Below are 14,916 nucleotides of genomic sequence, written 5' to 3'. Positions count from 1 at the left end.
CCTCCTTGAATTGGAATGCATTTATGGCTCTTAAACACTGGCTGCTGCCCCGATGTCTCTTCGCAAATGCATAAGTCTGTGCTCCGTTCTTAAGAAGTCTCCTCAGAGATTCCTGTTTCTCCTCTTCCTCTTGTTACACTTTAGGAACCTCTTACCTGGGACAGGCAGTCAGGGACCATCCAGATGCACTTAATTGCTAAGATGCTTTCTGGCAGCCTCAGAAACCAGAGCCACAAGCCTGGTTGAGTGATGAGCGGGTCACATAGCCTTGGCTGTTTTCATTATACCCAAGGAGAAAAGAGGCTTTCATAGTGAAACGATCCCTGCCAAAATCTTGTTTGCCACTTACAGCTCTTACAGAAAATGGGCATAAAATCACAGAGCACTAGTGCCAAGAGCGCCTGCAGAAACCATCTGCTGTAAGCTCCTGAAGCCCAGAGATAGGGAGTGACTTAGCTAAGGTTGCACAGCCTGTTAGCTTTATCCCAGTCCATTGGTAAACCCCAGGAAGAGATGCAATCCTAATCACACCCCTCAGACACTTACTGACTTACTTTGCATTTTTTTTAACATCTTTATTGGAGTATAATTGCTTTATGATGGTGTGTTAGTTTCTGCTTTATAACAAAGTGAATCAGCTATACATAAACATATATCACCATATCTACCTCTAGGTGGTCACAAAGCACAGAGCTGATCTCCCTGTGCTATGCGGCTGCTTCCCACTAGCTATCTATTTTACATTTGGTTTACTTTGCATTTCTATTGCACAATTTTACATCAAGCAAAGGAAATTCTTTTAATCATCTCCCTTCAAGAGACTTCCTATTTGGTTATTTGCTGTTTGACCACTTCAAAATGATAGAAGAAAAGCAGGTGAAAGCATATGCCACACAACTCAGTCCATTCAGTGGTGTTTTCTCAAGACGATGGGTGTCACCGAGTTGGCAGAGAAATAGGAACAGATGTGGAGAACTAGCAGCAGTGGTGTTAGATGTTTTGTGTAGTTTCTGAGTACCTGGGAAGCCAGACTCTGTGCGGATCAGTGACCTAATCATAGGAACCTTTGCCTGTGCTGTCATCAGAGTTCATGGAGAACTGCTTTTTACCTTGCAAAATCCCTCTTCCTCATGCATTCAGGTATAAGAAGTGGAAATGGTGAAGTGAGTAGGCTTTGCTCCAGGTTATACAAAGTTCTTGATCAGAAAGTCCATAGAAATGGGATTTTCTGAAGACTCAGTGTTTAAAAATTTGGAGCACCAAAGAGAACCAAAGAGGAAGGAATATGTTTTGGTTGCAAGTTATAAGAACCTAACTCCAATAAGCAAAGCTAGATGGGGGCTTTATTAAAAACATATAGTGAGGTGTCTAACAGAATCAAAGAAAGAGGTGACCAGTCAAATCTCAAGAAGCCAGAATCAAGGCCAGGAAAGCCACAGGACACACTCTCTCATCTTATGTCTGTGCTTCTCTCTTCATTATGAGCTTGTTTTCTCTTACCACAGAGTGGCATTATACACCTGAGCTGAGCATACACCATTGGTTTTAGAGCGCACATCCTCATATATTTGTCATTCAAAGGGAAAGAAAATAGCTCCAAGTTAAAAAAAATCTTAGAGAGGGATTCTGGTTGGCCCCACTTGATCACATGCCCCCTTTGCTGACAGTCTTCACTACCATCACCTGGTTTGAATGAGAAGGTAGTAGTACTGCAAAAGAAGAGGTTGCCATTTCCTGAAGAAATGAGGGGAGACATGATACCTGGCTATTAAAAGAAATGATTTACCAGAGGTCCTACAGCAAGTGAGGGACAAATTCAGGGCTAGAAATGGAATCAATAAAATAATAATTATTAATAATAATGGAAGTCTCTAGATTCTTTTCATGTGTGGTGTTGAAGTAAACTTCAGTGTTACGAGTGCTCATTCATTTCTATTTTTAAAAGATTGCTATTGTATGGAGGGTAGACTGTAGGTGAGCAAGTGTGGAGTAGGGAAACTGGCTACAAGCTCTGTGTTAGCTCCTAGGTAAGAGAGAAACAATGGTGCCTTGGACCAAGGTCATGGCAATAGAAATGGACAAATGTGGGCAGACTTGAGATAGACTTTAGAAGTAGAATCATAGGACTTGCTGTTGGATTAGATGTGGACACTAAGAAAAAGAAATACAAGGAATTAAGAATGATACCGAGATTTCTGTGAAGAGTAGGGCTAAAATAAATTTGGAGCAGAATCAAGAGTTCCAATGTGGACGTGGTAAGTTTGAGACATGGAGATGTCTAGTAGGTACTTGTGTATACATGTCATTAACAAAGATGTAGCATCTAAAGCCTCAGGACTAGACGAGGCTCCAAGGGAGAAACTATAGCTAGAGCAGAGGGCCCAACTGTTCTTTTAGTCATCTCTTCTGCATATACTGAATCCTTCTGCTAGGCTTCCAGCCAGGAACTTCAGGTGGGAATCAGAACCATTATTACAGTGAATCCCATAGAATCAGAAGCCCGACTCATCCCTTGGAGGGAGCTAAGAACTAACCAAATGAACTGTTAAACAAGCATCAAAACTCCATGAGACGTGACTTGATTGCTCCAAAGTACACCCTTTGGACAACTAAACAAATGATGAGAAACTGCCCTGCTGTAAACCATTGTGATATTTCCCTTTGGGGTCATATTCAGAGCCAAGTTTTAGGACCCACGGAAATTTACCAGACTTTTAGTTTCAGATGACTTAGGGTTGCTTCCATTGGTAGAATGGAAAATGGCCACAATATTTTACAGCTCCTCCTATCAAGAGATGGCATCTATTCCTCCACCCCTTAAAATTAGGCTTGGCTATCTGACTTGTTAGTCAGTTGGACATGAACAAACATGATACAAATAGAGGCTTGAAAAGTGCTTCTGCATTGGAGCTTGCCCTCTCTTGCTGCTGGGAAAACCTCCACCACCATGTGAACAAGTCTGGGTCCCCTTCTGGAAAATGAAAACACAGAGAGAGACCTCAACCACCCTGGTCATCTCACCTGGGACCCCAGACACGTGAATGAAGCCGTTCTAGACCATCCAGCCTGGCCAGAGCAAACACCCAGCCGACCTATAGAATCATGAGAAATAACAAATGTTTGCTGCTTTCAGTCACTAAGTTTTGGAGTGGTTTATTATATCTCTCAGAGGACAATTAACTCTGAACCAGGCAGTCTACAGATGTGTCACAGGTACAGATATTCTTTATCTCACTCTTACTTTTTTTTTTTTTTTGGCCACGCCACATGGCTTGCGGGATCTTAGTTCCCAGACCAGGGATTAAACCCAGAGTCCTAACCACTGGACCACCAGGAAATTCCCTCTTACTTTTACTCTTTTTGGAGGATTTGTGTTCAGTCAGCCATCAAAGGTTTAAACTAAAAGGTGAAAGCTTAATTGAGAAATGTAAAGCGATGGCCAGGGGCAGTGGAGCCTTCCTCAGGCCCCTGAAACAGTTCCACATAGATGATTCAGGTTTTCCAGTTACATGTTCTCATAGAATGATGTAGCTTTCCTTCACTGCATTTTGTAATTCTATTTGGGTGATTATTTTACAATGTCTAGATTAAACTACAAGCTATTGGACTATAAGCTTTATGAAGGCAAGGATTGTGTCTAATTTACCACTAATTGTATCCTGGCACATACTAGACACTAATTTGTTGCATGAATAAATTTGAATTTTGCCTACCTCATATAAGGGATCTAGGCCTGCAAAACCATCACTTAACAGTATTTGTATCCAATGGGCCTGTCTCTTGCAGGCACTCCCAGTCACAGGCTGTTGCTTGATTCTCCAGCTGTGGCAGGTAATCAGGTGTAGGTTTGGGATGGGGAATCTGAAATCAATGAGATCCCAGGACACTTGTTGCTGTAATTCCTCCTACTTAACACCAAACTATTGGCAAACAAACTCAAATAAACATTCCTCAAGACACCGTAGGAAGCTTGGTACATAAGCAAGGAGCTTGGAGCAGGTGGTGTAACTGGGAAAGTCAGGTCTGGAGAATGTTCATATCATTCTGTGGACATTATAAGGCTGCAGTCACAAAACAATTGTGAAACCAATGTCCCAAGTGAGGCTGTTTAATTCTGACAATCTTTGGAAATCTGTCACTACCAACACCTCAAATATACAATCTGAAGAGGAAAATTGAAAGAGCGAGAGTCAGACCGAGGTGGGTTCAAATGATACTAATGAATGGGTTAGGCATGTTAACTTTTTCAAGGCTATGTTTCCTTGCCTGCCAAATTGGGATAATAATATTTCAGAAACAGCACCTCCCTTAGACTATAGGTACCTGCAGGGAGGGATCATTTGTTTTCATATATATTTATCCAGTGTTTAATAGTGCCAGACCTATAGTAGATACAGAATAGGTGAATTTCTTCCTAGAGGTAATCCAAGACCTAGTCCTGGCTCCATCACTAATCCACCCACAGAGTGACCTTAGAACATTTCCTCCCCCTCCCTGGACCTCAACCTTCCTTTTTGTACAAAGAGGAGCCTGGACAAGATTTTTTCTAAGCTCCCTTCCAGATCTAATATATAATGAGTCTGTGACCATTCAGTACAATCTACCGCATTGCTGCTCCTAGAAGTTACAGACTGAGGAGACAGTAGTAATTCACCAATCACTTTGTATTTACAGACACACATGCATTTAAAACAGATTCTATAAATAGATACAATACTGTATTGCACTTTTGGCCTACTTTTGCCTTTTTAGAGGTCAAGAGGTTTTTTTTAATCTTCTTTTATTTGGAGTGTTAAGCAAGATGAAAACTGGGACAAGTTGCCATAAAGCATATTATGCAGCTTGAACCTAATTGCACTATTACCATGATCGATGAACATTCACCGCCATCAGCTGGAAGCTGCTGCCTTCCACTCGGCAGAAACGAGGTCACAGAGCAAGGCTGGGGAATTGCCATCTAACAAGCAGATCTGTGTGTTGTCCGGTGGAAGAGTTTGTCACTATTACATTTAACTGTTGATTCCATCTGTTGTGAAGATGCTTGTTCCCTTGAACTGGCACCTGAGTTATTAGGAGTTTGACAGTTTTTAAGTAAAAAATTCAATTTTTGCCTGGATACTCAGTAGGAGAGAAAGGATTATTGGATATATGTACTAACATACCCAGGGGTCATGAGGAGCTTGGTCTGAAATCCTAGTACTTGGGTAGATGGGTGTTACTGACCAGAAAAATAGTAATTATTCCTGACCTGTATAGGACTTTACAGTGTAAAAAGCACATTCAGAACACTGCCCTGGGAAGGGACCACATTCTTCCATCGTCAGAGAACTTTATAAAGTTATGCCCCCAAAATGCCTCATTGCTGATGCAGGGAGGTTGCTCGCAGCACTGCTTGAGAGCTAGATAAGAATTGCCTGACAGAGGCAGATACAGGGAATGCCAGCACTTAGGCCTCAGAAATGCCTCACGGGCATTTTTTTTGCTCAAGCCCATGGGACCTGGTTGCCTCAGAGCCTCCTTCCCAGAAGCGTTAGACAGCTATCACCTCAGATTAGCCTGAGTAGCTGAAAAATTTATTAACAGATTGGAGACATAAGTCTTTTCTCCAGTAGACTTGGAATCTGATGGCCTTGGGATTGAATTCTACTGTGGCTCTAACACTTGCTAGTTGTGTGATCTTGGCCAAGTCTCTTAACTTCTTTGGATCACTGTACTATAAGAAATGTAGTACAGAATGTGGTGAAAAGCACAGACCTTGGAGCCTACTTTCTGGCTTTGAACCCCAGCTTTACCATTTACTCATTATGTGACCTTAGGCAAGCTAGAGAACCTCTTTGTTCCTTAATTTCCTTGTCTTTAAATGAGATTGATTATAGTGCCTCCCTCACAATGATGTTGGAAAGATAAATGAGTTAATACATGTTAAGTGCTTGGAACAATGCCTAGTATTGAGTAAGCATGACAACAGTGTTAGCTACAGTGATATTGGGTGATAGTCCTCATCTCTTGGGTTTATTTTGCAGATCAACAGAAATGTTGAAGGTGAAAAAAAGTCTCAGAGTTATTCATGCCAGAAGGGACCTGAAAGATTACCCACGTAGTCTCCCTCATTTTATAAGTGGGAAATCAAGACTCAGTGATGGGGAATAACTGGTCCAGAGTCACACTTGATTTAAGGGCAGAGTCTGAGTCTCCTGATTCCAAGTCCAAAGCGCCATCCTCTGCACTGTGTCAAAGAAGGCAACATCTCCAAAGAGCTGACCCTGAAGGGTCCTTTTATGTAGTCATTGGACCTGTTGCTAGTTAATGCACTTTCCTAGGACAATAAGCTGCATTTAAAATGGAGAGAAAACTTGGGAGAGACTCTCCCTCCTCCCCCACTGACTTCTGAAGTGTCATGTTAGTGCAGGCGGAAGCTGGGGATTCAGGCCAGGGCTGGGAGGAAAGATTTTCAGGAATCGTTGCTAGCTCCACGTCATTATTTCAGTTAAAAACCAAACATGTGCCTGTGTCCAAACAAGCTAGAACCATGAACTGATGCATTCAGTTTGTTTCTGGTGTCAGAGGCGTGTTTTTTGTTTTCTTTGGGTGTTTAATTAAGTGGCTTCCACCAGAAGCAGTTTCACATCTGCTCTTCAGTAGAAACTAAGCTTTCACCCTCAGGAGAATGAGGTTAGGGTTGGGACCTCTGAGTTCACTTTTCCCAATTTTTTCAGGGTCATACCCCCTTCGATTTATTCTGCTTTGAATCACATTTCCCAGTTGGACTACTCAAGAGTGCCTGAAACATGGGTTGGAGGAAAGGGCAGGATGGGGAGAAGACCCTAAGAAGAATGGCAGATGGGATTAGAACTATTTGATTTAGAGAAAGGGCAGATTCCAGGGGTCATGATTTCTGTTCTCAAATCATCTAAGGGTGTCACGGGGCAGAGGGAACAGAGACTGTGAAGTCTCTGACAGCAGAGCTGGTACAAATGGAGTGGGAAGAGGAAGAAGAATTTCCAGGAGGCAGATTTCAGCTTGAAGCAAGGAAAACTTTCTGATTATGAGAGATGCCCAAAGATGGTGTGGAGACTGAGCTCCCATCCCTGCCTAGAAGGTAAGCTTTAGAAGAGATTTGGCTGTGAGGCTTGACAGCCAATTGTCAGAGACATGAAGATTGGAATTGACTAGTGAGACTTGGTAAAATTTGGGATTCCACTAACTATAAATTTTTCAGATTCTGGGAGTCTAAGAACCAATGACCAATGTCATGGAGTTCCACAGTTAAGAACCTGCTGGAAAGCAGCAAAATCAGAAATTCATGACCTGTTTCTTTATCTTGCCTGTGTTTCTCTTTTTCTCTCTTTGTCTTTCTTGAGCTCATGCACTTGCTCTTTCATATAGCAGGAACCTTTGACATTTTGCAGGGGATAATCTTTTTCCTTTAAGTGTGTTTCTGACTCAGCCTTTGCTCCTTCAGCATCTTTTAGAGAGGCTGAGCTCTCTGGAGATTAGCTCTGGCCTGTCACCACAGCAACTGCCCAGGCCCTGTGGGCATCCGTGGTAACAGGCGAGGGCTTTGAGAAACAAGGCTTATCTAGCAGTGAAAGGTAGCCCCACAGGGAGCCTGATATGAAACAAGCAGGTTGTGTATGGAGAGGTCTTTTTCAAAAGGATTAGCTATGCAGGTGTGTCTCACTTTACACAGTTGGCCAGGCCCTGAAAAGTGTGCGTGGGTGTGTCAAATTTTGGTCAAGGGAGGAAATCTTATTTTAAAGGCAGAAAAGAGACTCTCTTTTCCAAGTCCCTGTAGTGAATCCCCTGCATAAAGTGGATTCTCCTTTTGTAAAACGAACCTCTGCCCACATTGTGACCTAGTTAGTCTAGGGCTGAGTGTCTGTGAGTGGGGCCATCCATAGAGAACCCCAGGGGCATGCTTCCACCTTCACTGCAGGCAAGGAACAGCAGCAAATCAGCTGAGGGGAGACAGAGTATAACGGGGAAGCAGAGTGGGTGTGGTGCCACAATGAAGGGAGACCAGGACAGTGGGCCTTGCCTAGCATGAGCAGCTCTGCTGCAGCAGTGGCGGGGCGTCCGAGAGACGGGTGTTCTTGGAGGTCCCCAGCAAGGAGGGGTCTGTGTCCAGCGTATCAGACATCTTGTCACAAATGGCATCCACCAGACGCTCGAAGGCCTGCCTCACGCTGATGTTCTCCTTGGCGCTGGCTTCAAAGAAGTCAAACCCTGAGGATAGAAGAGAGATAGCAGTAAGGATCTTTCCCTTCCTTTTCATGCCCCCTGGCCAGAACACTCTGCATTAATACAGCCAGTGCTCAGGAGTAAAGCAAGGAGGCCTAATTCCACGGGCGGAGGATTCTGCCTCAAGGAGAGGGTACCAGGCAGGTATTACCTGCACTGGTTTTAGAGTCAGACGGATCCTGGCTCTATCACTGACCAGCTGTGTAACCCTGGGCAAGTCACCTATTTTCTTTATGAATCAATTCCCCGGTTTATAAATTGGGATAATTTTATCTATCTCATAGAATTATTTCAAGGATTAAACAAGATGATGCATGTGAAGTGTATAGTCCTGTGCCTGATACAGGGCGGGTGTGTGTGTGTGTGTGTGTGTGTGTGTGTGTGTGTGATAATTAGGTGTTTTCTGAGAGTGACTACTTGACTATGTGTACACAGCACTTCAGCTTCCAAAGCATTGATCTCACCCATTATCTCATTTGATCCTCATGTCACCCCTGGGGGAAGGAGGGCTCAGGCAGACCCTCTCCATTTCACTAATGCCCACGCTGTGGCTCAGAGAAGTAAGCTGACCTGCCCAAGGTCACCAGTATAAGAAGCCCAAGCTTTGTCCTTTTTGACCAGGACTTTCACTCCACTTTCCCCTGCCTCCTACTCACCCCAGCCTGGCCAGTCTAGTCTGAGTTCTGGGAGACACTCCAAGATCCACACTGAATAAGCAGAGCTTCATTTGCTCTGTCTACTCACAGACACACTGGGTTATCTCCCCTCAGAGGGGTTCTTCCTCCCTGAATTTCCAGGAATCACCCTGGATCTCTCGCTCTTCACACGGACCCAACAAATTGCCCAGGAAAAACTGCACCTGAAGGGTGAGACATTCTTGTCTGTTTTGCACCTTGAGATCCTTAAAGGTACTTTCTGTGACAATGAACAGAACTTGGTTGTCCCAGGAGACAGGAGCAAGGCCCTCCTGATTCAGACAAAGCAGCTGCTTTCCAACGGAGGGTCTTGGCCAGGTTGGTGGCAGCCCTTAGAAGCATAAGCCTCCATTCTCCATCACGTCCCTGCGCCGGCCTACTCCTTCCTCTTTCGTCTGTCCACCTTCCTCCTGAGTCCATCTTTATTTCTCCTCAAAAGCTTCCCTCTTCCCTTTTTTCCATGTTAGCTCCTTCTTTTCCCCTTATGTTTCTCATACTCCTTGGGATCCTTAATATTTATTGAGTGCCTAGTATATGCCAGATGCTATGCTAGGAGCTTTACAGATATTGTCTTCCTTAATCCTCACAACAGCCTGTGGGGTAAATATAATCATCTCCAATTTATAAAAGAAAAATGAAGGCTCTAAGAGATTACCTAACTCACACAAGGTCACGTGACTGTGTTAAGGGAAACTGGTTTTAGATCTGGGTCTGGCTAGCTCCTACATCCATACACAGCCCTGCCTCCCGTTTCTTCACTTTTCTCCCTTTCACTTTCTTTTTCTTTTTCTTTTTTTTCCCTGATCATATATTTTTCTTCCTTTACAAGGCTCTTTGGCCTCCTTTGCTTTTATCTGACTACCACAGTGTCTGAATCTGGGCAAGTCACTTCATCTTTCTGAATCACTTTAACCTCTCTGAGTCTCAGCCTCCTCGTTTGTCAAATAGGAATAATAACAGCGTCTTCCTGCCAAGAGCAATCCGGGAGGATTGAGCGAGACAATGGATAAATTGCTGTGCGAAGTTGCCTGTTATGATGACAGTTTCTTTCTGCTAGTCCTTCATCTGCTCCTCTCACTTCCTCTTCATCCCTTTCTCCCTCTTTTATCATCCTCTCACACAGAGGAGGGGGGTCTCTTTCCTCCTCCCTCCTTCTCCCTATTATCCCATTGTCCACAGAGAGGGCTGAAGCCCCCAGGTACAAACAGGGCTCCTCTTCCCCAGGCCACGCCAGCTTGAAGGCACTCACAAATCCTGCCAGCCCGCCTCTGGTTGACAGCCTCTCCTGTAGCCCATTTCCCGACCTGAGAAAGCAAGGTGCAGAAGTGCCTGCTAATGGAGGACATGTGATGAAGAAGGAAGCAGCTGCTGGCCCGCTGGCTCGAAACACAGTTGGCTTAAGAGACCCTCCAGCATGTAGCTTTTCCTTAATGAATGTCATAAACATTGACTCTCTGGCCTTTGACTGGTTTGTTACAAGTGACAGTGTTTGGGGAAGTGGGCGGAGTATGTTGCTTGCCTAGGAAAGGGGCAAACAGGTAAAGAAGTAAATGGGCTTAAACCATCAGTTTGGATGAAGATGGGGACACAGGTCAAGGCCAGGATCACCAATCCCTTCTGAGGAATTGGCACTGAGGGGAGGACGTGCCCCATTGCGCAGGTGGGCAGTGGGAAGAAGCCCAGAAGTCAGACAGCCTGGATTTGAATATAGTCTCTGTCAGCTACCAGCTGTGTGACCTCAGGCAAATTGCCTAATTTCTCCCAGCCTCTGTATCCTCATCTGTAGAATGGGTGAATATCACCTACCTCATAGGGTGGTAATAAGAATTAAATGCACAAAAGTATGTGAAGTGGTTGGCATGTGGAATACATGACAATTCCCTTTCCTTTATGTTCCCAGCCCATCTGAGTCCCAGCTTCCTTGCCCCTCCATCAGTCCCCAGGGCCTTTGGGGAAAGCCTCTTTTTCTTCATCATTCAGGGCCAATCAATAAACCAGGTCTTTATTGAACATTAACTTTGTGCCAGGTCTTGCCTTGAGTGCCAGGGACAAGGGGAGACCAAATCCAATTGTGGAGAAAAGACACACTTATCAGAGTGTCAGTCCCTCACACATTCATAGTCCTTAACGATTCCCAAATACAATTTTAAAACAACTTTGTGGGGGGGGGCAAGGCAAGGGTTATCACTTGTAATTTACAGATAGGGAAACTGAGGCTCAGGGATGGGGCATAAGCCAGGGCTCTATCCCTTATGCCCCCTTGTCTCACTCTCAGTTGGGACAGTGACAGAATACACTATAACCCAGGTAGAGTAAACCAGAGGCTGTGCAGGAATGCGGCAGAGGGAGAGAGTGGCAGGGGAGGAGAGGGAGAATAGGCTTCCAAAAGTTAGTGGCGATGGGTGTCTTTAAGGCCAGAACTGAGCAAAACTCTTCACCTGACTAACTTTTTCTTTAGGACTCAGCTTAGGTATGGCTTTGCATCCTCCTCTGTGCTTCCCTCCGCCACAGCACGTGTTACCCTGCATGGTGGAAGTCCATCTGACAAGGAGCTCCCCAAGCAGGGACCACGTCATTCATCTGAGCTCCAGTACCAGCCAGAAGAGTAGGGGCTTGGTGAATGTTAACTGAATGAATGGACAGATGGATGCAGGAGACGGGAATGAGCGTGGAGGGTGTGGTTGGGGGGCTGTGGACAGCGGGGTTCATGACAACTCATCTCAATAAGCACGGCAAACCCTGTGCTGGGCACTGGGGACACTGAAGTGAATCAGATGCGGTTCCTAACCTTGAGAAGCGGAGGTAGACACACTGACAGTGTGATAAATGCTGTAAGGGTGGGGAGCGAGGGAATTGTCATGGCACAGAGGAGGCACTTATCTGAGTCTGGGGCCCAGGGAAGGTTTCTTGGAGAAGCTGATTCCTAAGCAGATATCAGCTAGATAAAGATATGTGTGAGCACATGCATGTATAGGACACCAGGCAGGGGAAACCGCATAAACACATATAATGGGACAAAAAACAGTCTTGGTATATCCCAGAATGACCACAGCAGTTTGTTATCATTAGAGCAGTAAGGTCAAAGTGGTGACAGAAGAGGGAGTAAGTAACCAAACACGGAGAGCGCATATGTCAGGCCAAGGAGGTGTCACCACTGCCGTCTCAAAGATACCCAAGGTATGAGAACTCTGATTCAAGTAACTGGCGCGTGGCCCTGGCCAGCTCGTGGGTCTCTTTTGCTAGCAGAACAATCCCAAATGCACCTCCACCCAACGACTGTCAGACTCCTGGAAGGCTCTTCATTAGTAGGTCCAGATGGTAACCTTTTCCTCAGGTTCGTTAGTGAGGAGTCGCAGGAGCTGAGAATCTAGAGAGCTCAGGAAGATGACAACCGATTAATCAGACTGTCCCCCCCCACCGTCCTTTCCTCCCTCTAATTGGCTTCAGGACAATGGAATTTCTGCTGCCTTGAATCGGGCCCAATTCTTAATTGAATCTGAGATGATTCCCACCCCCAAAATGCTCCTGTTTACCTATCCTGTCCAAAGGCAGCTGTCACAGTCCCACAGATTCCACTGACTCTGTCCACACTGCCTGCTTCTGAATCTGACTTTAGAACTCTTTTCAGAAACTCACAACTAGCTAAACTTGCTTCTCCTCACCCTGAAACTGCCCCAGAACATTTCTCCTCTACTTTTATGTTCAAATCCCCTCTCTAGCCTGCTCTGATAATCTCCTGATCTCCATCTTGTATCAGTCTTCAACTCAAGCCCTACTGGTCACTGATGATTTTGGCAAGGGATTCACTGTCTCCCTTTCCACCCAGACTTGTACTCATTCTCAGGAACTTCGGGTTTCAGGTGGACAATCCAGCCAACACCCTGGCTCTTAAATTTCTTAACCATCTCATTTCCAGCAACATTCTCTCCCGTTTTGTTTCTGCTATGCCCCTGTCCTTATAACTTGAGCTATTTTGACTTAGATTTGTGTCACTGGAACTCAAAGAGGTTTAATTAATCCAATATCCAGCCTCACTAGGTTAACACCCAAGATTCGGCATGGCTCAGCCTCTGTCCACTTCCCCAGCCTCATCTTCCTGGCTCACACCATGCTCCAGAAACATCGACACTTCCTTATTTGGTTTCTTTACTCGTGCTACTACTCTTTAGCTCCTACTCCTAATCCTCTTTGTTACTCACCTGTGGAATCCCTGATTGCACAGAGCCTTCCCTTTCTCTTCCCGCCCCATCTCCACCACTCAGAACATACAATGTACCTCTCCCCTAGACCCCCATGGCACCTGACACGATTGTTTCAGTCAGAATCCATCAGGAAAATGGGAACTGTTCTTAACATCTGAACTAGAGGGAACTGGTTATATGGGTGGTAGAAGAACTAAGAGGCCAAACAGAATACTGAAGAAACCCAGAGATTATTAACAGAAAAGAAAACTATTAATGGGGCCAAAGGAAGTTAAAACTGTGGGAGCAGGAGTCAGAGAAGAGGAGCAGCCTCTACTGGGGGAGCCTGCCAAGGGGTGGGGGAGACACACATGCAGGTTTTTCCCTTTTCCCCAACTCCCATCACTTGCCAGTGTCTCTCCTTGGCTAAATCCAGCCAGAAGCCACTGGCACAGGAGGCTGGGAAACACAGCCTGAAAAGGTCAACTTCCTAGGGGGCGGTTTCAAGAGAGAGACAGAGCTGGAGAAGGGTGAAGAATGATAGTAAACAGGACATTGAGATTATCTCTCTACTATTTTGTTTCCCTGGTCAATGAGCATCTTGAGAGCAGGGAACTTATTCACCTCTAGGGCACCAAGGTCCATCATGTGTTCAGTGATTGTGGCAGACTGTTCACTGCCCTCCCTGTAGAAGATTTTATATTCCCACCCACTGCCAAGTGGCTTGCAGTGCCTCCTTGTGGGAGGAATATATCTCCCTTGTCAATCAACATCAGATCTCATCATGTAACTTGCTTTGGCCAATGGATGTGGGCAGACCAAGTCCCAACAGAAGCTTTGAGAGTCTTTGTGTGGCTTAGGCATCTCAGATTGGATCTCAGAGTTGCAATGACATGGACAGAGCTGCAGCTGACTTGCAGCTGGCATGTAATGTGAGTGAGAAATAAACCTTTATTATCCAAGCTCCTGACTTGGGTTATGTGTTACAACATAATCTAAAGAATTCTCACCAATACTGGGACTGAGGGTGAAATTTCAAGAGAAACTACTGCAAGCTTTTGGGAAAACACCACTGGGTGATGATACAATGGAAGCGTTAGGATTCTGAGTCTAAAGGCTGAGTTAGAGTACTGGACCTGCCACCTATGACCTGTGTGGCTTAGAAAAGTTACATAATCCTCAAGTGAAAAAAGAAAGACACGGAAGTGTGGCACAGCTCATTGCATGCAAGAAAACATAAATGGTATGAACTCAGGTTCTTCAGTGTAATGGAGCTGAAGACAATGCCGCCTCCCAGACTAGGAGTGAGAGTGAGGGTCACAAGAGAATTGTTGTGAAAACACATTGTGAATCATAAGTCACTACACCAAGGTTAGTTATTCTCAATGTCAGCTAGGTCTTTTGTTTCTCTGCATCAGGCTGAGTGATGCAAGGTTTCAATTCACCCCAATCCAAAAAACATTTATCAAGCACCTAAAATAAGCAAGGCCATGTACAAGGGTCTGTGGGGACTGAGTGATGAGTGGGGAATTGTGTGAATTGAAATCATGGAGTCAGAGGGATAGAGCTGAACAGACCTTCCCACTCAACTAATCCAAATCCCCTGTTTTTCAAAAGGGCAAAATTGAGACCCAGAAACAGGAAATAAGATGCTCAAGATCACACAGTAAACTAGTGGCAGAAGCAGGATAAAACCCTCAGTCTCCAAACTCCTAGGCTGGTACTTTTCCCTCCACACTTCACTGAAGTGAGTGTTTATGTGTATGTTTCAAAACCACATTTTGAACAGGTTTCTCCTG

The 14,916-nt window shown here is 44.9% G+C and overlaps 1 protein-coding gene across 2 annotated transcripts in view; it reads right to left on the bottom strand.

Moving 5' to 3' along the window:
• Positions 1-4,646: 4,646 nt before the first annotated feature.
• RAB3B (RAB3B, member RAS oncogene family) overlaps positions 4,647-14,916 on the bottom strand; it is a 67,696-nt gene continuing 57,426 nt past the window's right edge. For both annotated transcript variants that reach the window (XM_082430843.1, XM_082430842.1), the window contains exon 5: positions 4,647-8,226. In XM_082430843.1, the coding sequence (XP_082286969.1) occupies positions 8,039-8,226 (188 nt within the window). In that variant the 3' untranslated portion in view covers positions 4,647-8,038. The remainder of the gene's footprint in view (positions 8,227-14,916) is intronic.

This window comes from Balaenoptera physalus (assembly GCF_965194825.1).
Source record: "Balaenoptera physalus genome assembly, chromosome: 1".
NCBI classification, from domain to species: Eukaryota; Metazoa; Chordata; class Mammalia; order Artiodactyla; family Balaenopteridae; genus Balaenoptera; species Balaenoptera physalus.
The sequence above is the reverse complement of the archived record's forward strand: the minus strand, read 5'-3'. Positions and strand labels throughout refer to the sequence as shown.